Consider the following 19,824-nt stretch of genomic DNA (forward strand, 5'->3'; position numbering starts at 1 on the left):
CTGGGACAGTAATTTCAAGACCACAACGTCCAGGATAGTCAACTCTCGAAGTCCACGAAAGGTCACAAACGGACCGGCCGAAAAAAGAAGGATTTGAAGAAAGGAAAGCAAGGAGAATGAGGGCTGGAAGAGACCTTAGCCAACTTCAACCTTCTGATTCTATTCTCTTCACCATCATTGCACGTGGGATGCCCATGAACAACTTGGTATGGTTGCCATGACTGCTTTTATCATTTTCGATTTGCAGACTTCGGTTCTGCCTGTGAATCATTCAAATACATAGTTGAAGATTCTTTCTCAGTACAGCTTTCTGCCTACGAATGACTATGAAATCTTTCACGACGGGTATATATGTAACCGTGCTATAATATTACGATCACCGTAAATCGAATGAGTCTTGAGCTCAGCGAGCTATAAGCTTCAGTCCTCGTAACAATTGGTGCCGAGTACGAAGCTGTACGAAGATAAACTTCCTAATACTTGTTGCAGTATGTATGGGCCCAGTATCTCGGACTCGGTCATGATTCTTCCGACTCCATTGTCACATCGACATCCTGTAAGCCTGTGCGGACTGATTCTGTGATTTCGACAGCCTTCCTGATCTGGTCAGCCTGGCCAATCTGAGCCATATTCCTAAACATATCATCCACAGCGGAGCTCCCGTGCACGTCCTCATCTACTTTAGCTCGGGAAAGCAGCTGCGCGGTTGCCCAGTTCAAATATCCAGCCTTGCTCGTTTCCCAATCGCGCTTGCCGGGTTCTATTGGAGGTAATGTCGCCACAAGAGCGGGATCAAGTGGCGGTAACCTGGAAACAGCCTCGTACATAGCGTTCAGCTGGGGAGGAATTTTCGCTAATGAAATGAGCTTCTCATGATCGAGGACTGCAGCAAGTCGTTCCAAGCGCCGCTCAGAGCGAGAACGTTGCTGCCTCGAAGTGCGCAATGCCCTATTATAAAGGCGTTGCAGTCGCCTTTGCTATTAAGGGACCAAATGCTAAGATTGTATAACTCTTCAAATGCGATAGTTACGCACGTTATCTAGCTTGATACGAAGTTCAGATATTTCCTCCATGAGCTCTGCCTCTCTCTCTGGTTTCGTTGTCAAATCAAGACCCTTTTGATGAGGCAAGACAACTGGCAGATCTGGTGGAATCGAAAAGATGTTCTTCAGCGCCCAAGCTTCAAAAAAATCAAGGGCAACATCTGTGTGATGTTCCAACAACGTTTCGAAAGATACCAGCCCTTGTTCTAGTTCTTCAGTACTGTCCCAATCCTTTTCCTCCTCAGAACGACGATCCGCCCACTGCCGCAGAAAGTCTTCCATTGCATTGACACCCTCAACAATGGTGTTATTGACTGCGTTGATGATATCATCGAGAAGGAGTTGCGGAGAGAATCCTAAAGCTTCTGGTAGCAGTAAAGGTGTATGCGCAGTGGACATCTCGACGCGTATCTGACGCGATGATAAGTGGAGACAAAGTCGCGTCTGTGGCTGGAACTCAACATGTGATCTGTGCGCCAATTATTTGTTACATAATTATAAGCTTCCAGGCTTTAACTCTTTCTCCCTAGTCCAAATGCCTTCGAATACTACAGAATCGTCAGACATCTTCGTGCGGATTACTAGAGCCGGGAAACTAACAAATTATGTCAAATACGCGTTGGAATCTTTAGAGGTGCATCATAAAACTTAACGCCGATTTCTTGTGCTAAATGCTTCAAAAGAAAAATGACAAAAAGGCGATAGTCTTTCATACACTCCCCGAAGTGCACGACAACCCTGAAGCTGCACACACTCGACAAGAACTTAAGGACGCGTCAACTGCTTCTGTGACCCTGATAACAACTCCGCGGCTGATTTCTGTAGTGGAAATAATCAAACGCGAATATCTCAAAGATCTGGAAAAGAGACGGTCTACACGACTAGTTGGTCTACATCAATACAATGAGATTGGGTCCATCGAGAATCTTGGTTCCAATGGTGGCTCTGTGAGGAGAGAAACTGATGAACAAAGAGCGCAGAGAATTGCAATGACGTTGGAAGGGAAGAATTTGTATGTCCTTCTTCTTATGGTTTGAACCTTGCTTCATTGTCTTCTTCAGCCCGAAGCAGCAACAATTCCCATATATGCGAATCACTCTGAGCGTTCATGAACTCCCAGATCTTGTCAAAAAGGGCGCGACGTGAGTTGGTTTATTTAGCTGACATTCCATGCTAAAAATAACAATGCACAGGTATCAGAAGCCCGTATCACGGACGATGTCTAAAGCTGCGAAGAAGAGAGCCAAGAGTAATCAGAAGAAAGCAGCTCAGCTGAATGAAGCCCCGGAGGACGCAGCAATGGGGACATCGTGAGGTTTAGCTGATGTGTCGGCCCTTGGGCAATGTCGTCGCCAAAATGGTTGGACAAGTGAGTGCAAATCAGTGATACCTGATTACGATTACAGACAGTGACATGATTGCTTGATTTAATTGTAGAAGCCCAACTCCAATTTGTCCATGACCTCTTCCCTTTTCCCCCAAATTTCGTCCAGACTGTTGAACCCGCACAGACCCAATGTCAACTCCGTCTCACACAAAATTCCTCTGACCACTTCCTCTATACCTTGGGTTCCTGATATAGCAAGGCCATACATGTATGGTCGGCCCACTACACGAAATCAGTATAGGATCCAATTACGAATAAACAACTTACATAAAACAGCTTGGGCTCCTAAAGCAATTGCTTTCAAGATATCAGAACCCCGCCTGATTCCTGAATCAAACAGGATCGTAAATTCGCCTGCTAGTTGGGCTTTTCGAATCCTCGAATCTCCACAAATCTGAATACCGGGTCAACATCTATCAAAGATTTTATGGATTCACAAACCTTCTCGAGTGCTATAAGGGCCGGAATGGCTCCATCTACTTGACGACCTCCGTGATTTGAAACCACGACTCCGTCACATCCGGCCTCCATCGCCTTCACTGCATCGTCTACGTGCAGAATACCTTTCAAAACCAAAGGTCCCTCCCAATGTTTTCGCACAAACGTGATTTCATCCCACGTCCTAAACAGACCCGAATGTATCTGTCTACTCCAGTTCCTACCGAGGGTTTTGAGGCTGGTGTGGAATTCGTCTCCGGCTTCACGCGCGGAATCGCATGCGACGGGGTCGAATGGATACGGTATCTTGCTATATTCGTGACCGCCATATGGACTTTGTTGGTCTCCCTTCAAAGTGGTTCCCTGGGACTGCATGAAAACCGGGTCACTTGTCCCGACTTGGATACCTGTCCTGGATATGAGCAAAAGCTTCGTGAGATAACGTATAGATAGTCCTACCAATTCCATGGTTGAATGGTAGGTATGCGGTATCCAGGTCGTAAGGTCTCCAGCCCATACACATAGTATCCAGTGTGATGATGCACGCCGTGTAACCGCAAGCTTTTGCTCGCGAAAGGAGGGAGAGTGTGAGAGGCTCCGAACGTGGCCTATAAAAGAACGCGGTCAGGTCATATTAATTGTTGCCGGCGAAGGAGCTCACCAGTAAAGCTGATACCATCTCGGGCCATCTCCGTTCGCTTTTGCTGCGTCCTCCAGCGATCGAGTTGCAGCGGTGCTCATGATCAACGGCACTCCCATATTGTTCGCAGCAGTCGCCGCACATAACTCTCCTTGAGGATGAAGTAGACCGTGTACTCCGATAGGAGCCAATAGAAGTGGAGACTTGTACTTGACGCCAAAGAGGGTTGTCTGTCCCAAAGTTCAGCATTTTGTAATTCCGAAAAGTGGTGAATGTACCTCTAGGTTGCGGTCCGACGCGTCAATCAGCATCTTTGGAGTAAAGCACCATTTTTCGAAAGCTTTGCGGTTCGCTCGGTCAGTCGAACATGAGCCTGCGCTCCCAAACACGTAGAGGAATGCAGCTACCCGGATATCAATCAAGATCTTTCGGATGTTGAGTGCAGATATACAAACCTTCGTTCTTTTTCGTTACTTCCCTCGCCTTCGCCTCTAGCTTTTCAGGATCGTAAGAGCTAATAGACGGAGGCTTACGACCGCGGTAGACAGTAGTCATGTATGAAGACCATGACTCGGGGACTTCCTGATCTGCTTCTAAGGCTGCTTTGAAAGACATGGTCGAGTGCGGCGAGACTCGAGAGAGAGACAGGCTGAAGAAAATTAAAACAAGTTGAATGAATTCCAGAGCACTCTGGGTATGGCGTAGATAGGAGGTTAGAAGTGTAGCCAGAAAATACTCGTTGTATCGCTAACTGAAAGCCCGCCAGGCGGCGGCCTGATAATATTTGGAACCCGAATGATAAGGTCGAACGGGCGGATGCGCTCCGCGGATGATCGGATCGGTCCGATGCACCTAACAGTACTAGAATTTCTAGAAACTCAGAAAGCCCACCTCCACCTTCATCTTCGACCGTCACTGTCATGGCATCGCTTGTCGACGTCCACACCCACGTCTACCTTCCGCGTTACGCCTCCTGGCTGAGATCTCGCTCAATCGCCCCCCGGATCTTGGTCAATGAAGCAGGCGAAGAACGCTTACTTATACTGGAAAATGAAACCAGCGCCGGTCGCCCTGTTGGGCCCAGTTACTGGGATAGAAATGCAAAGCTCAGTTTCATGGATCAACACGGGATTGATATCTCTGTCGTCAGCTTCGCCAATCCTTGGCTCGACTTCCTTTCGCCGCTTGATGCTAAATCTTTGGCGCATGACTTGAACACGGACCTCGAAGAATATTGCGCCACTAGTCCGACTCTCTCTTTCTCATCCATAAAACGCATTTATGGTCTAGGGCTTCTTCCCTTAGTTCCAGGAATATCAATATCTTCAGTTTTGGAAGCCGTTTCGCAAATCGCAAAGGCCCCTCACCTCAAAGGTCTCATCATGGGAACAAAAGGTTTGGGCAAAGGACTAGACGACGATACTCTGGATCCTGTGTGGCAAGCAATCGAAGACAATGGTTTGGTCGTATTCCTTCACCCACATTATGGCGTGGACTCGTCAGCTTGGGGTGAGAAAGAGAACGGACATGTACTTCCGCTCGCGCTAGGTTTTCCTTTCGAGACCACTACCGTAAGTTTGCTTTGTATTCCCATGATTTGACGGTATCCAATATGCAAATTTTTCAGGCAATTACCCGATTCATACTGTCTGGGGCCTTCGATCGTTTCCCGTCTATCAAAATACTTCTCGCTCATTCTGGAGGGACTCTGCCTCAGGTTTGTCAAGTTGTATCTTATGTCTAGGTTTGAGGCACTTAGAATTCTACAGCTTTCCTCTCGTCTTGCTTCTTGTATCGATCATGACCCTATCGTTGCTTCTCGCCTCAAGCATGATGCTCGTTTTTATTTAGGGAAATTATGGTTCGATGCAGTAGCCTATGGACCCGAGGAGCTTGCCTTTGTTTCAGAGATTATATCTAGAGCGGGACGCTATGAATCCGGAACCAGTAATACAAAGGCCATAGCAGATAGGAAGGAAGGCAGCAAAAGAATGCTCTTTGGCACTGGTATGCCTGCAGTCACTGGTTTGTTTAACAGACGACTAACCCTTCGTTCGGAAGATCACCCCTTTTTCCCTCCGCTTTCCTCGAGTGAGAAGTGGAAGAGTGTTGTGGAAAATTTGGAGGCCATCGAGTCTGTTTCTGGTTGGGGGGAAGTTGAAAAAGAAGGTGTCAGCGCAGGGAACGCCCTCGGATTCTTCAGTATCCAGTGATGTTGCAGCTCAGTAGATAGACCGATAATAGATGTGTTCTGAGAGTCCTATCTTATTTATCCACGACGAAGCCACTGTTGTTGAATGTGACAGTATGTATTCCTCACCCATGACCGGACCAGGTATGCTGATAGAAGATGTGTTATTTGTTTATGACGAACCCACTGCTGTTGTAATTCTTTCAAGCCCATGACTTCTTCGTCTATATTGAGCGCGACCTGGATGTGCATCTCATCCCTTGTTATCAACTCACATGTATGCCACTGAGATTATACGTTACTATGGCACATATATCTCCAAGTTTATTCTAGTACGCTACAGCACAGCGAAGTTCAATACTTTGCCGCGGTGAGCCTTGACCTTCCCTCAATTCGTCGAAGACTATGATAGATATCAGTTCGTGTAAAGCGACTCAGAATGAGCGACAGCATTGAACCCACATGCAGTGTGTGCGATACACTTCGCGTCGCCGAGTTCTGGTTTGAGCGCTGCCAAAATTTTATGAGACTCAATGGGGCCTAGATCGTCAGAAGTGTCGCTTACTATTATCGTATTGGCGGAAAACAAGGATTTCGTCGGACATTTGGTCATGGATGTACACCCACTTCATGTTCGCGTTATACTTGACGAAGTAGCCACCACCATACTGTCACATATTACTCAGTCTGATTGCGTCGTCTTACAACCATACTTACAGCATCGGTAGTCCGTTCCATATCTGCTGGATCCAAAGTACGAGCATCACATAGAGCCAAAGGCGCGTCAATCACTGGTCCCCTGAGAGGCCGCCAGATATTGCTAGACAAAATACATGGGCTTCGTTAGAACAAGCATTGTGTTTACTCACATTATAGCGAGTCTGTCCGACTCCGTAAACTCTTCTCCAAGGACAGCCAATGCTCGAGCAGACGCTCGTTCGCGGTTAATATCTACGTGTACCGCTGGGACTGGCTGCTGGTCTTTGATGTCCTCTCGCGATTGATAGTTGTCAGAGACATCTCCGTCCGAATGTTTACGCCTACGAGTCTTGTCAGTTATAGTCATGAAATCACCTGGCATGCCCACCGGATTTGATAGTTTATGGCACGGCATGACCTCGCACTAAGGTGGTTTTTCAGCCACCTTATGAGTTATCAGCTCTCCGACAGTACTTAATATTTGATAATACACCTACTCGCAAGTAAATGACGCATAGCGATCCTCCCATCCTTCTGATCCATCCAGGTCAGGGTAAGGCAGTGTTTCCCAGGTGTAACCGTTGCTGTCTATCGAAGGCTTGGGTTCAATTTTTCGAAGATTGTATACAGGTACTTTGTGGGTCTTGAGTTGAAGGGGTTCTCCAGTAGCTATACTGGTGATGTGAGGAAATTCAAAGGCATCTGGGACTCCTTTGTCTGATGTGAAGTTTAAAGCACGTAGAGGTTCTTCATTTACGGTTCCTAGGACCATAACTGCGTTGCAGGGGAGTCCAAGCTTCTGCGAAAGGCTCCTCTTATCGCTGAGGGACGTCAGCTAAAGCGGAACTCCCGCCCGCCTAGGCCCGCCTTCCGCTAGGTACCAGGGACGCTGTGAGATCTACGTCACGTGCCTGCCTTCTTATCTGTATTTGAATTTCAAAGTGGATAACGGACGCTGCGCTATACTTCGAGACTTCGCGATTTATTTGATCTCATGGAGCCACTTATCTTTAGGTTTGAGGACTCTTTAAAATGCGAGAGGTCGTGGCCCGATGAATTTGTGCCCCCAAGTGCCTTCATCTGTCTCTACATTCGAGTATGCATATGAACGCTGGCAACGAAGCCTTCAGGAGTATCCCTAACAAGGATTCGCACCTCGTGAGTGTTCACTCGTCGGTACATCTTATATCACCACTGACAGGCATTTCCAGCCATGGTACAAGAATGCTGGTTTGTTATGATGCGTGCCTCCATGATCAAATGCTAACTAAGAAGAAAACGATAGGTCTCCTTCAGCTCAACTTGTTCCTCTTGTGTATCTTCACGGGTCAATTCTTGAACGGATACGACGGCGCCTTAATCAGTTCTTTTCAAGCCATGAATTCCTGGTTGACGAGTAGGTCGTGCTCATACTGTTTCCTTGCTTTTACTAAGTTATATTCCCCATCTAAGCTCTGGGTCTGAAAGGTAACAGCGCGAAGGCCACGGATATTGGCCTTCTCAATGCTGCGGTGTACCTTGCCGGAAGTAAGTGTGTAACCTATCAGCATAACAGTTACTTTTACCATCTCTCAGTGTGCATTGCGCCCTTCGCTGCTTGGGTGTCTGATAGATTCGGACGAAAATGGTGTATACGGTACGTCTTACCTTTGCAGATACGTTCTATATCTAACCGAATCTCAAGGTATTCGTCGATCGCGAATTTGATAGGTATTCCCCGTCCTCACGATCTACGGCGACTTATGACTGAATAACTTTCTAAACAGGGACCGCCATCGGCGCAGCTGCTGGAACGGGAAGTTCGAATGGGTATGCGATGTTCATGATGTCGCGGATCATTGTTCGTCTTATTTTCGGATAACGTCCGGCCCTCTTGACGATTTCTACGCAGATCGGTTCTGGCCTTGCATTCTGTGTGATGATCTCTCCCATTATGTGAGTGTATGGTGTCTGTTTGACTCGTCATATCCATCGTTATACTTTTCTAGGCTGCAGGAGCTTCCTCACCCAAAGCACCGAGTCCTAATGGCTGGTCTCTTCGATGTTGCATACGTGAGTGCAGTAGGCACCATCCCTTTGTTCTTCCTGTCAACGTGAATTCTAGATTTCCGGTTCTTTTGTCGCTGCTTGGTGAGTCCCCGGATGATTTTTTCGCCAGCATCTTCTGACGTTCTTCCTCTTCAGGGTTACCTTTGTGAGAACATGAGCCCGGCTTCATCGAAGACTCACTAATTTTGATTTTGATGCAGGGATGCAGCTACATAAGTAGTGACTGGGCTTGGAGTGAGTTATTGTGATTTACGGAACGTTGTGATGTTCTGACACAACCATCCAGGAATTCCCTATCTTGTGCGCTCACTAATGCAAGATAATTCGTAACGATGTTGACTGATGTCGTCTAGATACATCTCCCATTCGCTGTTATCATGATAATTGTTATTTCTCTGGTACCGGAATCTCCTCGTTGGCTGTGTGAGTTGGACGCATTCTGAAACCAAGGGCATAACTGATGTTATCTTATAGTCAAACAGGGCCGTGAAGATGAAGGAAAAGCCTTCATGGTGAAATACCATGCTAATGGCGGGGAAAACGATGAATTAGTCGCCTTCGAAGTTTCCGAGATTCAAGAAGCTCTTCGTTCCGAGAGGGAGGCCAAGCAGGATACGTGGCGAATGATCCTTACTTCGAGGAGTTCTTTGCACCGTCTTGCGTGCGGTAGGTCATGCCAGTTCACTACTAAATTCTCCCTTTGACTTTTCGAGCGCTCAGTCGTTCTGATCGTCACGATGCAAAATTTGAGCGGTACAGCGATCATTGCATACTGTGAGCTCAAACATGACAATGTTTGTTCAAGCATACACTGACTCAGCAATTCAATAGACTATACGAGCAGTACGTTCTCTCGTTCCTCAGGTTCATATTTACCGGCTAACAATCGATGTAGTCCTCAAGCTTGTTGGAATCACCAAGACATCAACACAAACCGGTATCAATGCAGGATTAACCTCTGTATGTTCGCTTCTTTTCATCAGTCAACAAATTCTGAAAAATGCCTAACGCCAGTTCACTGTACTCATGGCTCTGTCCGGTGTTTGGCTTACAAAACGCATCAGACGAAAGACCCAGATTTACGTTTCCTGGGCAGGCGTTCTTCTCAGCAACCTCGGCCTCATCATTTCTACCAGTCTCTACACGCAAACGGGTCATAAATCTGCTGGCCTTGCAGCGGTATTCTTCGTTTGGACCTATAACGGCTCATTCTTCCTTGCATGTGGTCCGATCTTCTTTGCTTATCCAGCTGAAGTTTTGCATCTGTCCATGAGATCGAAGGGGATGATGATATGGACCATTTGCGGAAAAATGATGAGCGTATTCAGCTCGTACGTGAACCCCGTGGCTAGTAAGTGTATCTCGAGTCTAGCTGCACAACTACTAATTACGCTTTCCCAGTGGTGGACATTGCCTGGAAGTGGTACTTCTTCTAGTAAGCGAGGGAAATTGTACTCGAATTATCTCGGCTTTACTGACTCGTCCTGTCAGCACCGCAATCATCGTGGTCACTGGTATTTTGGTTCACTTTGTACTTGTTGAAACCAAGGGTAGAACGCTTGAAGAGTAAGTGTCTGACCAAGTTCTCTGTACTAATTTATTAACATTTGACCCAGAATCGGTGAACTATTCGATGGAAAAATACTGCAGGCCCACTTGGACCCCTTGCACTATGATTTGGGCTCCGATGACGAGAAGATGAGTGAGAAGAGTCTTGATAAGAATGTGTAGGGAATGCTTTCTGGTCTGAATGGTGTATACGTATATTTTCGTTCGTTAGACGTCTCTCCTTCAATTTCAAAGGTTCAATGGTTGCATCAACACTGTCACGGGTATGACTACTCATGACAATCGCTGTTTTGTAGACTGAGTATATCCAGAGTTTTCAAAGGTCCGTAAACAAGAACGATTAAATTCAGAGCTGAGAATTACAGTGACTTTTTACGTGACGTTTCAAGCTTCGAGTACACGGAATATTTTGACCTGTCCACTCTTCAAATCTTCCAATCGATAGCTGACAATCTCCACTGTTTGCTGGCCTACGTGTTGGTTCGCCTGAAACACACGTATCTTGAACTTCTTTGCCTCAAACTCACCAACTACTCCGACAAGTGGCACCTCTGAGCCCACACTTTGGCTGTAAGTCTGTAGACCTTTATGTCCTTTGAACTTCGCTTCGTGCATCCAAGCTATATCTCCTGGCAGTATTTCACTAGCTCTCTTCTGTACCGAGGCTCCTGACTGCATATACACCAGATAGCCATATTCCTGTCCAGTCATCGGAGCAGCGTTTGGTACTTCTCTCAAAGTGGCGTCGATAAATCCCTGGTACGTTCCGTCTCCGATGAGTACCTTCTTGGACTTTTCAAATAATGTGGTTGCAACTTCGCATACTTGCACTCCCACGCGACCCCAAACTGCTACCAAATCATCCGAGTTTAGTACCAAGTCAGCAGCTGCGGTAGTAGTCACTTGAGTGGAATGAATTGCAGGAATATCGGGAGATGGCTGAGCTGCCGAAGTTGACAAGGCCATGTCATCTGTCCAAGATAACGACAAATCAGTATTCCCACCGAAGTCGAGACTCGGAATCGAAGGCATCTCCCATTGCGAAGAGATGCTCTCGGAAGGTGGAATATCGGAGGCCGGAGGCAATGGAGCAGCTCTAGGTGGCACAGGACGCCCAGCCCTCGGAGGTGGAGGCGGAGGTAGTTCCTCTTCTTCCTCTCCCTCGACCATGACGTAATCAGAGGTAGACGGGGGTAATTGGTGTGAGCTAGACGACTTTCCGGGAGTTGGGACAAAAGCAGTATCATCTGATCTTTGCGAGGTTGTAGACTGAATACTGGCCTTGCGAGAAGGTAAAACGGTGGGCACCGGAGGTCGACCAGGAGGCACGTGCCGAGCAGATGTGTGTCTTCCTTCTCTTGTAGGAAGGGGAGGAGGTATCTCATCTTGTTCTTCGTTCGCATCTTCGTAGTTCACCTCCTCCATTTCACTCTCTTCGGCTTCAATCTTTACACCTTCATCAGAGGTGGCTACACTCTCGTGCTCTGAATCAATTTCATGTGGTGGAGGTGGAGGCGGGGCAGCATGGCGAGGAGCCGGGTGCGCATGCAAAGTCTCCCTTTCTGGTGATGAAGTAACAGGCTTTGGCTGTGTGGATGGTGCCTGACCAGAAAACATACCATAAGGTTGCATTCCAATACGCATACCACCCATACTGGCCAATTTTGTGGCAATACGCTCCTTTCTTGCTCTTTCCTCTTCCTCCTCATTTAGTTCAATCTTACCTTCGTCAGTCTCTTCAGCGTCTGCTTCCTTTTGTGTCGATTCTTCGGAAGCCCGACGCTTATTTGGCGCAGGTCGGTTCATGGGAATAGGTGCCGCTCCAAATTTAAGACCTCCAAGTTTCGCCATTCTCTCAGCAATTGTTCGCCTTCGAGCTTGCTCCTCGTCTTCAGCCGGTGCCTGCTCAAGTTCCGGAGTGTCTGGTGCTACTGCTGTAATTGATGTCTGACGACCTGGAGGGCTGTAGAAGGACGGATCGATAGGATCGCCTTCCTCTTCATCCAGAATTTCCGCTCTTCCCAGCTGGACGTTGGATACCGCAGATCGACGTTCCAGAGTAGGCGATAGCTCAGCTTTTTTCACCTCAGTCGAACCCCGGCGCGGAGCTGTCGGCAGAATCTTGGGAGGTGGTGGAGGAGGAACAAAAAGAGGTTTTTCTTGTACAGAAATTTGCTCCGGAGGAGACGGTGGACGCCTGGGTGGCGTTGGTAGAATTTCTTCTGGAGACCGCTCGAGCTCAGTTGCCTCCTCCTTTTCTTCCGATTCAACGTCTTCCTCCACGCCACTATGAACAGGCAAAGGAACAAACCTCACCGGACGCGAGAAAGGAATGGGTTTCGGCTCATCGTCACTTATTTGACCTTCCTCTACTAGGGGTTGAGGAGGCGGAGGCGGAGGAACAGAAAGTCGATTTGGATGCGGGAGGGGAGCGTCACTCATTTCTCCGTCGTCTTCAAGAACAGGACGAGGGGGCAATCGACGAGGTGGCTCTGAAGGTACTTCACTCTGAGACGGAAACTGTCTCTCCTCTTGCTCATGTTGAATTGGGTCGGAAAGCACACGAGGCGGTGGAGGCATTGATCGTCGTGGAGGTGGAGGCGGAGCAGGTTCTTCATGATCCAACTCATTCTTAGGAGAAGAGGAAAGTTTGAGTTCGTTGACGGGAGATGCAGCTTTCGGCGGTACGTGGACTGGCTCTATGTCCGAGAACGAGGCCTTTGTATAAGGCGAATCGGGCACCACGACGGGGGGTTGAGGGGGTTCGAGAGGATCAACTGCTTCATGAACTTCCACGTGTTCTTCAGAACCTTCAGGTGAGAACTCTTCATCTGCGAGTTCTTCATCTGTGATATCGGCTTCTTCCACCAACCGGATTGATTCCGGCTCCTCGGAAATACCAGCGGGCACGGGGAAATTTATATCATCTGAAAATTCACCAATAGTTAATCGATTTTGTTTATAAAAGTACAACGAATGTAAAGAAACTATTTACCATCATGAGAGATAATATCGCGACTCATAACCGAATCAATACTGGGTTTTTTGTTAGGTGGACCGACAGACGACAAACTGATCTGAGAGCTTCTACGAGCAGGGGGTGCAGGGACTGGGTTATGCACGGAATCCGCAGAGGCCTTCCTGATGCTTGTACGCTTCTGAGATACAGGGGAAACGGGAGTTGAAGTTGGGGGTGATGATTCTTCGTGAGTTACGGGCAGAGATGGTCTGCGTTGAGGCGGTAGCGCAAACGGACTCACACCACCAGACTTCGCAAGACGTTCGGCTACGCGTTTACGACGCGAGGCCTCATCTTCTTCCTCGATTTCAGCGTGGGTAGGTTCTGGTTCTTCTACGAGGGATTCAGAAGCCGATTGGATCGCCTGGACAACATCTGACTCCCCGACCTCCGTCTTTGCTGTAGGAATAGGCGTCTCTTCCACAGGCACCACCATGGCTGGCTCCTCAGATACTAGCGGCTCTGGAGGGACATCATCGACCAATGGAGCGGTATGGTCGAGAATTTTCTTGGCTGTATCGAGCTCTTCAGTGTCGGCACTAGGCAAGATCTGTACGTCCAATTCATTCTTAGTGTGCTCAATAGAGGGATCGACGCTAAGTTCTTGTTCTTCTGCTCGTGGCGGCGGTGCAGGAGACTTGGCTTTTCGTCGGGGAGGCACAGCCCGACGAGGAGCAGCAGGAACAGGCATAGAACTAGGTGTACGAGGGGAAGTGGAAACCAACGGAGTAGGGTCTGGAGACAGTAGAGACGCATCGGATGCCTTACGCTCAACGTCAAAGTAATCTACAAACGTGTTCAGAAAACGATGGAGGGATATATTATTACGCGTACCTTTCTTAGTTCCTTCGTCTGAGTTCTCTTCTACTTCGGGAGCAGAAGGTGATTTGAGAGATGGTTCTACAGATGTTGGGATGAGATACAATTGATGAATACAGACAAGTTGAGCAATCCTGTGATAAAAGCGTACCTTTACTTCCTGTTTCAACGACCTCCGATTTAACAGGTTCGGATACATCTTCCTTCGATGGGACCTCAGATTTGGGTTCAGGCTTGGGCTGGGGTTTCTTGTATGCAGGCCCGCCAAATACAGGAGGACCCATTCCAACTCGAGCGCCACCAAGGCGAGCCATCCGAGCGGCAAGCGTAGCGCGTCTCTGTCTTTCTTCTTCCTCGGGATCAACTTCTTCTTCTCCCCCTCCTTCGGTTTCGATATGGGATTGTGCTTCCACTTCGAGCGAATCAGGCTCGCCCAAAGCTTTGTTTGACTCAGATACAGGCGATTTGGCTGGCACGGATGGTGGAGATGCATCTTTGGCTTTATCGGAAGCAGTCTCTATCTCTTCTTCTTCCTCGGGAGGCGAGGCTACAGGTGGAGGGGGTTTCCATTTAGGCTTCTCCACGGCTGGCTTTGGCGCAACAGGTGGCGAAGGAGCACCGAAAGCACCTTTGCCCTGCAAGGCAGCCATTCTTTCCTTCAAACTACCACCCTTGCCTATACTTTCCTTTGCATCTGATGCAGACATTCCTCCGCCGGGTTTCTGTGGCCGATTAACGGAAGATTCATCTGCGGGTGCGGCTGGGGAGTCCGGTGGAGTTGGTTGCTTTGGTTTCCACGAAACATGGCCACCTGGTTTTGGACGAGGGGCAACAGGCGGAGGAGCATTAGATGGTGTCGATTTCTCGAAAGCAGCGATTCGGTCGCGCAGGGAACCAGGCTTTGGCTTTGGTTGCGGTGGTTGATCTGACATGAGAAAGTCTCGATATCGTTCAGAACAGTAGGCTTAAGTAGCTTATTGACATGTAGTAAGAGCCGTCTCTGTTTTTCTCAGGCTCAGTTTCAGGCACTTCGACCAGTTGCAATCAGGATTCAATTATTTTTCAAACTAGTTACATACTATTGAAGGTTACGAGAACAATCGACGTTCAAAGTCAAAATCTCCGCTAGTAGCGATCTTTACAAAGTCAGCCCACACCGTCTCGGGTATCTCTTCAGTCATGAAAAGTTGGCTGATAAACGGTGCGAGCACTCAGCACTCTTGATCTCAGCAAAAGTGACAACTCTACTCACGGACGCTTCTGATTGAGAGGGTCCTCAAACCGTTTCCTGTCCAACTCTAGAATGGCCTCTTTCAGATTGGGCATTTCCCACTCTTTCGCCATCTGGTCACAGAAATCGTCAAAGTTCCAGCCAAATTTTTTATCAAAACTCGAAGCGTTGCAGTACCACAGCGTTCCATGACTCAAAGCGACGATACTCTCTCGATCGCCAGTCGACATTGCTTTGTTTCGTACTGAACGAAGAACTTTATGCATGTATGGATTGGTCAAATCCATCGATATGAAGTCCGAGGTGGTATCGCCTGTATATGCAATGCGAAAGAAAAAATCCGCCTTGGGGTTTTTATTCAAGAGTTGAACGTGACGAAGAAGATAAGGAGAGCGCTTGAACCCAGCTACTGCAGGAGGGATCTGCTGAGGAGTTGTAGGGTACTCAGCTGCAGCCCTTTTTGAGGCGAACTGGGTTGCTACATCCATGTCTACCTCCTTCCCACATATCATCTTGTGTGATTTTTTGTAGTCTACGATCTGACATTCCCTGCATCAGGTGGATAATGAGATTTTTTGCTAAATCAACTAATAATTAAGAAGATTTGTACCTTGAACAGTAAACGACGTCACGCTTGAGGTTATTCCAACATCGTGAGCATCGACTAAACTTCTCACCCTCAGGTTGGTGTTTCTGACATTGAAAGCACATAACCACACGTCGGGCGATTAGCGCCTTCGCAACTTGCTTTTCTTCGTCTTTTCTCCTTTTGGTTTCTTCGAGTCCGAACATCATTTTTTGTATCCTGTCCCCTTCTTTATACATTTTTTTGGCTTGTGCTGTCTTGTGATCGGAAGAGGCGCCTCGGGGTTTAATACCAGCCACGCGGTCAATCTTGTGCCCAATGAACGACATCATTGTATATCCTACGACATAGTCTGCAGAGAGGAAATCAGATAAGCGCAGGCTGAATACATACATAGATAGCGACTCACAAATCAATTCCGTTCGCAGGACCTGCATTTCACCTAAAGATACGAGATGAACTTTGGATGTAGCATACTTCTCTTTCATACGCTCCTGGAAAGAGTCCCACCCTGGGTTGGGGATGTAGTATATATCTGGCGTTGTATCCGGATCTGAACCTGGCATGATAGTCTTGAACAAGTCAAGATAGGTCTTCCCATCTCGACTTAGATAGTCCAGTTTGAGTACATCCGCCGTGAACCTCCGTGCGTCATTCAGGTTTCTCGCGATAGAACATCCCTCGGATAGTCCAACAAGAACATGTTTACGCCGTTCGGAGGGTGCCGCATTCATCCATGTGGCTTCAAAATCCATATCAATGAAAGTGAAAATTCCTATTTGCCCAAGACGCTGGCGCATTTCGATAGCGTTATTCAAGTTGATCGAATACTCGTCTGTAGATTCGGGAGCAGCGGTAGTTCTCCGTCTTTGTACAAGATTGTTCAGCGAATATCCGAGTATGAAGTTGAGATCTTGAGTCGACATAAGCCTTTCCCAATTAGCTTAGTGTAGGACCAAATCTCAGTGTACATATATCGTAGAGAAATCAGAGGAATAATCCTTACCGTTCCATCGTTCTGGATCTTCCAGGGCGTGTTGTATCTTTGGTAGTTCGATATGAATCGCAAACCGCGACCGTATAGTGCGATGTAACGATTCAAAGAATTGGTCATAGATCAGCTGATTAGCATCTTCACTGCTGAGTTCTGCTGAGTTACTCCGATACCTGTCTGATACTCACGAATTCTCATGGGGGTTTGGTATCGGATACGTATTCAAATGATATCAAGGTCTTGCAATTCATGGTCAAGTTCGTACGGGATGAAAAGTTTCATGCAGGTGCGGACCATCGTAGAAGTCGCTTGATCTGGTAGTGCGAATGATTATGTTTGTTCTAACGCTTCTACCCATCCTTACCCATCTGTCGTCCCCCAGTGGAGGAGGCGCAGCAATATCTGGACACATCTGACACTGATAGATACGCCGTGTAAGTCCCATTCCTTCCCATTCCTCCCTCAATTCACTCGTGTGACGTTTGAGCTTGATTGTTCATACCTGTCAAAGTCTTACCTGCGGTTGATGAAGCGATTTTCGAAAAAGAAAGAACCTGCTTATCACAAACATGGATCCGCGCCTTTGTCGTCTTCCTTCAAGAGGTATTTCTGGTAAAAAAAAAATCTCCAGTTGTGCTACATATGTAGCTTGTTTATTTCCGAGTAAGTTTCTTGAATTTCCCGTTCCCTTGCAATTACGGCGGCTATCCAGGCGCACTTTATAATGTTTTCGTACAAGAGCGTACAAGAACTAACCCAGTAGAAGACTTGTGTACCTTCAATATGAAGCTTTGAGTGAGCACCCACCTCTGAACCTAAATTTCAGAATAGCCATTTTTCCAATGCCGTCCTGTTGATGAATGTGGAGAATTAGATTGAATAAATGATATGCAACTCCGGGAAGCTGGGGTTAGGGACAATCAGCTCGGAGGGATAGGTTCTGGTCTGTGAAACTTGTCGACTTCGCCTTCATCCGGTACCGTAACTTATAACTGGTAGACGTCCATCGTAGAGCTAATTCACTGTTGGCATGTCGAGCCAGCTCTGAGGCCCCGGGCTCGAAAAAACCTGGAAAAAAAGATATCTATACTTTTATTAGTCTAGACTACTTTCCATCTCCATGAATGTCACCAGGATTTAAGGAATTGAGAAGTTTCCGCTCTTGTCAAAATCCATAGGAAACCGGCGGATTTCTGAACGGATAATCCAACTAATAAACTTCCGTTGCCTTCAGGTTGCGTCTGTAAATCATGATACTCAGATCGTCGGTAAGTATTGGACTCGGTGATGGACACGGTGATGGTGATGTCCATTGAATGTAACAGTCATCCTCGCTGAAAGGTCATGTAATTTACATTGCAACGTACATAGATACAGATTTAGAACAAGACTCTGCCCCAGCACACTAATCATTTTACACAATATAACCCTATTTCACCAATTGTGAGGAGAAAAACCGAGAAGAAAATTCCTTGACTTACCCCGTTAGCTCTTAAATTAGCTCCATTGATCCAATATGCAGCTGGACTTGCCACGAAAGCAACCAACGGGGCAACATCGTCCGGTCTCGCCATCCGTTTATTTGGATTTTGAGATGCTAGATAGCGCATCAGGTCTTCGGAAACACCAGAGCGGAAGAGTTCAGTATCTGTAGGTCCTGGTGAGATGGTATTGACGGTGATAGACCGTGTTCCGAGATCTTTCGCGAGAAGTCGGGACATCTGTTCGATTGCGCCTGAAATTTACATCAATCAGGATGTAAAAGAAAAAAATTAAGTATTGGATTGTATGGCGACCTTTCGTCATTGTATAGACAGTATACTCAGGAATGATTTGGCTGGCAATTGTCATAGAGGAAGAGATAAAAATAACCCGTCCACCGGCTAAATGACATGAGCTTCAGTCACTCTTTCGAATTAGACATGGGAGCATGTAAGTCGCTTACTTTCGGGGAAGAGCTTCGCCGCCGATTTCACGATGAAAAACGGTCCTTTAACATTCGTGTTGAAATGTGCATCGAAGTATGCTTCGTCAGTATCCTCCATGACATGGGTGCCCATCATTCCAGCATTCAAGACAAGAATGTCAAGGCGACCAAACTCCTTGACTGTTGCGTCAAGTAGGCTTTTTCCCCCGCAGAGGGTGGAAGTGTCCGCTTTAACAGCAATTGCCTTTCGTCCCATAGATTTTATTTTCTCGACGGTGCGGTCGGCAGATTTAATGTCAGTGCAGTCTGAACAGAATGAAATCGTCACGAATGGATGAGAAACTTGTTGAGCATGATTCACAATTGATAACAACATCGGCCCCTTGCTCTGCTAGACCGACTGCTATCGCAGCACCGATACCCCTTGACGAACCAGTGACGAGTGCGACCTTGCCTATGCAAAAAGGTTGATGTAACGTAACTCTTTCTCCCTGAAGGCAAAACTTACCAGCGAGTGAAGTGGTGGGAGTTGTATGCTCTGAAGCCATCGAGAAGGAAGCGGTACTTGGGAGGATCTGATAGAGATGGATGAGGGAAGTCCAATATTTAATACGATTCGGAAGATTTAGTATCTAATTAGGCCAAGTCCTTGTCCCCGATTGCGTAGTAATGTGAAGAACCAAAAAAAAGGCAAAAACAAATATGTTCAGAGTCTACGCATGCACTGTCGAAGTGTTGTTTGATTTCCGCCCCAACACAATGCTGCCCATTACTTGACCCCGGGTTCCAATGTCGGTATACAGTAGAGCAGCACGGATTTCTTCAGTGCTGATTCCAAAAATTGAGTATGTCATACATAAAAAATCGCGTGCACAAATCCAACATCATTGAGCCTGGTGCGAAAGCAAAAGCTGTCGAACCTTGAGTATTTGCCCCGATGTTTCCTTCGACGACGCTCGAGGTTATGTATGTAGTTCTTGAAAGACTCTGAAAGATCGGCGGGATGATCGACAGATTTGTGTTGATTACCCCACATGCGGAATAGTGAACAGCGATTATTAGCACTAAGTATTGAATCTGTTGAGTTGTTGAGTATGTTGAGTATTGAGATACGTAGATGAGACCCTATGAGACCTCGACTGGTAGCAGTTGACATAATAACAAGACAGAACGAAATGGCCTTCATTGGAGTTTCTGTGAACTTCAAGGATGTGGCATCAAGAGTGTATCGT

General features: G+C 47.2%; 10 protein-coding genes across 10 annotated transcripts; 3 read left to right on the forward strand and 7 right to left on the reverse strand.

Moving 5' to 3' along the window:
* Window positions 1-518: 518 nt before the first annotated feature.
* On the reverse strand, window positions 519-1,442 carry C8R40DRAFT_1033962 (Mis12 protein-domain-containing protein; the record flags this gene model as incomplete). The annotated part of the gene is made up of 2 exons (XM_046223379.1): window positions 519-977; window positions 1,035-1,442. The coding sequence occupies 2 exons, from the start codon at window positions 1,440-1,442 to the stop codon at window positions 519-521; spliced, it is 867 nt and encodes a 288-aa protein (XP_046091443.1).
* Window positions 1,443-1,578: 136 nt separating this feature from the next.
* On the forward strand, window positions 1,579-2,357 carry C8R40DRAFT_1157929 (uncharacterized protein; the record flags this gene model as incomplete). The annotated part of the gene is made up of 4 exons (XM_046229684.1): window positions 1,579-1,677; window positions 1,727-2,055; window positions 2,105-2,185; window positions 2,237-2,357. The coding sequence occupies 4 exons, from the start codon at window positions 1,579-1,581 to the stop codon at window positions 2,355-2,357; spliced, it is 630 nt and encodes a 209-aa protein (XP_046091444.1).
* Window positions 2,358-2,470: 113 nt separating this feature from the next.
* Window positions 2,471-4,123, reverse strand: C8R40DRAFT_1165323 (FMN-dependent alpha-hydroxy acid dehydrogenase; the record flags this gene model as incomplete). Its single annotated transcript, XM_046230672.1, has 7 exons — window positions 2,471-2,652; window positions 2,698-2,824; window positions 2,872-3,275; window positions 3,328-3,476; window positions 3,530-3,738; window positions 3,787-3,911; window positions 3,964-4,123. The coding sequence occupies 7 exons, from the start codon at window positions 4,121-4,123 to the stop codon at window positions 2,471-2,473; spliced, it is 1,356 nt and encodes a 451-aa protein (XP_046091445.1).
* Window positions 4,124-4,428: 305 nt separating this feature from the next.
* Window positions 4,429-5,721, forward strand: C8R40DRAFT_1065425 (uncharacterized protein; the record flags this gene model as incomplete). The annotated part of the gene is made up of 3 exons (XM_046225668.1): window positions 4,429-5,079; window positions 5,136-5,225; window positions 5,278-5,721. The coding sequence occupies 3 exons, from the start codon at window positions 4,429-4,431 to the stop codon at window positions 5,719-5,721; spliced, it is 1,185 nt and encodes a 394-aa protein (XP_046091446.1).
* Window positions 5,722-5,823: 102 nt separating this feature from the next.
* Window positions 5,824-7,305, reverse strand: C8R40DRAFT_1233605 (uncharacterized protein). The gene is made up of 7 exons (XM_046233333.1): window positions 6,896-7,305; window positions 6,787-6,843; window positions 6,569-6,739; window positions 6,417-6,519; window positions 6,265-6,367; window positions 6,162-6,209; window positions 5,824-6,102 (listed from the first exon to the last, which is right to left on the reverse strand). The coding sequence occupies exons 1-7, from the start codon at window positions 7,168-7,170 to the stop codon at window positions 6,029-6,031; spliced, it is 831 nt and encodes a 276-aa protein (XP_046091447.1). The 5' UTR covers window positions 7,171-7,305; the 3' UTR covers window positions 5,824-6,028.
* Window positions 7,306-7,496: 191 nt separating this feature from the next.
* Window positions 7,497-10,178, forward strand: C8R40DRAFT_1165326 (general substrate transporter; the record flags this gene model as incomplete). The annotated part of the gene is made up of 22 exons (XM_046230673.1): window positions 7,497-7,556; window positions 7,610-7,628; window positions 7,684-7,794; window positions 7,851-7,925; window positions 7,974-8,034; window positions 8,083-8,108; window positions 8,165-8,238; window positions 8,290-8,333; window positions 8,387-8,450; window positions 8,503-8,528; window positions 8,583-8,592; window positions 8,648-8,681; window positions 8,734-8,747; window positions 8,801-8,870; window positions 8,922-9,113; window positions 9,168-9,221; window positions 9,279-9,290; window positions 9,343-9,407; window positions 9,462-9,798; window positions 9,849-9,882; window positions 9,939-10,013; window positions 10,064-10,178. 22 exons carry the CDS (start codon window positions 7,497-7,499, stop codon window positions 10,176-10,178), a joined length of 1,572 nt encoding a protein of 523 aa, XP_046091448.1.
* A 16-nt stretch (window positions 10,179-10,194) lies between these two features.
* On the reverse strand, window positions 10,195-14,868 carry C8R40DRAFT_246966 (uncharacterized protein). The gene is made up of 4 exons (XM_046234477.1): window positions 14,006-14,868; window positions 13,870-13,935; window positions 13,012-13,821; window positions 10,195-12,943 (listed from the first exon to the last, which is right to left on the reverse strand). Exons 1-4 carry the CDS (start codon window positions 14,784-14,786, stop codon window positions 10,401-10,403), a joined length of 4,200 nt encoding a protein of 1,399 aa, XP_046091449.1. The 5' UTR covers window positions 14,787-14,868; the 3' UTR covers window positions 10,195-10,400.
* Window positions 14,869-14,886: 18 nt separating this feature from the next.
* Window positions 14,887-16,893, reverse strand: C8R40DRAFT_1079858 (uncharacterized protein). Its single transcript, XM_046227060.1, has 5 exons — window positions 16,854-16,893; window positions 16,678-16,792; window positions 16,081-16,614; window positions 15,696-16,023; window positions 14,887-15,634 (listed from the first exon to the last, which is right to left on the reverse strand). Exons 3-5 carry the CDS (start codon window positions 16,595-16,597, stop codon window positions 15,103-15,105), a joined length of 1,377 nt encoding a protein of 458 aa, XP_046091450.1. The 5' UTR covers window positions 16,598-16,614; window positions 16,678-16,792; window positions 16,854-16,893; the 3' UTR covers window positions 14,887-15,102.
* A 1,114-nt stretch (window positions 16,894-18,007) lies between these two features.
* On the reverse strand, window positions 18,008-19,442 carry C8R40DRAFT_248084 (uncharacterized protein). The gene is made up of 6 exons (XM_046234480.1): window positions 19,101-19,442; window positions 18,954-19,046; window positions 18,611-18,898; window positions 18,462-18,548; window positions 18,147-18,400; window positions 18,008-18,094 (listed from the first exon to the last, which is right to left on the reverse strand). The coding sequence occupies exons 1-6, from the start codon at window positions 19,138-19,140 to the stop codon at window positions 18,080-18,082; spliced, it is 777 nt and encodes a 258-aa protein (XP_046091451.1). The 5' UTR covers window positions 19,141-19,442; the 3' UTR covers window positions 18,008-18,079.
* On the reverse strand, window positions 19,234-19,815 carry C8R40DRAFT_248059 (uncharacterized protein). Its single transcript, XM_046234479.1, has one exon. The coding sequence runs from the start codon at window positions 19,776-19,778 to the stop codon at window positions 19,443-19,445; it is 336 nt and encodes a 111-aa protein (XP_046091452.1). The 5' UTR covers window positions 19,779-19,815; the 3' UTR covers window positions 19,234-19,442.
* Window positions 19,816-19,824: the final 9 nt, after the last annotated feature.

This window comes from Lentinula edodes (genome assembly GCF_021015755.1).
Source record: "Lentinula edodes strain Le(Bin) 0899 ss11 chromosome Unknown C8R40scaffold_2, whole genome shotgun sequence".
Lineage (NCBI taxonomy): Eukaryota > Fungi > Basidiomycota > Agaricomycetes > Agaricales > Omphalotaceae > Lentinula > Lentinula edodes.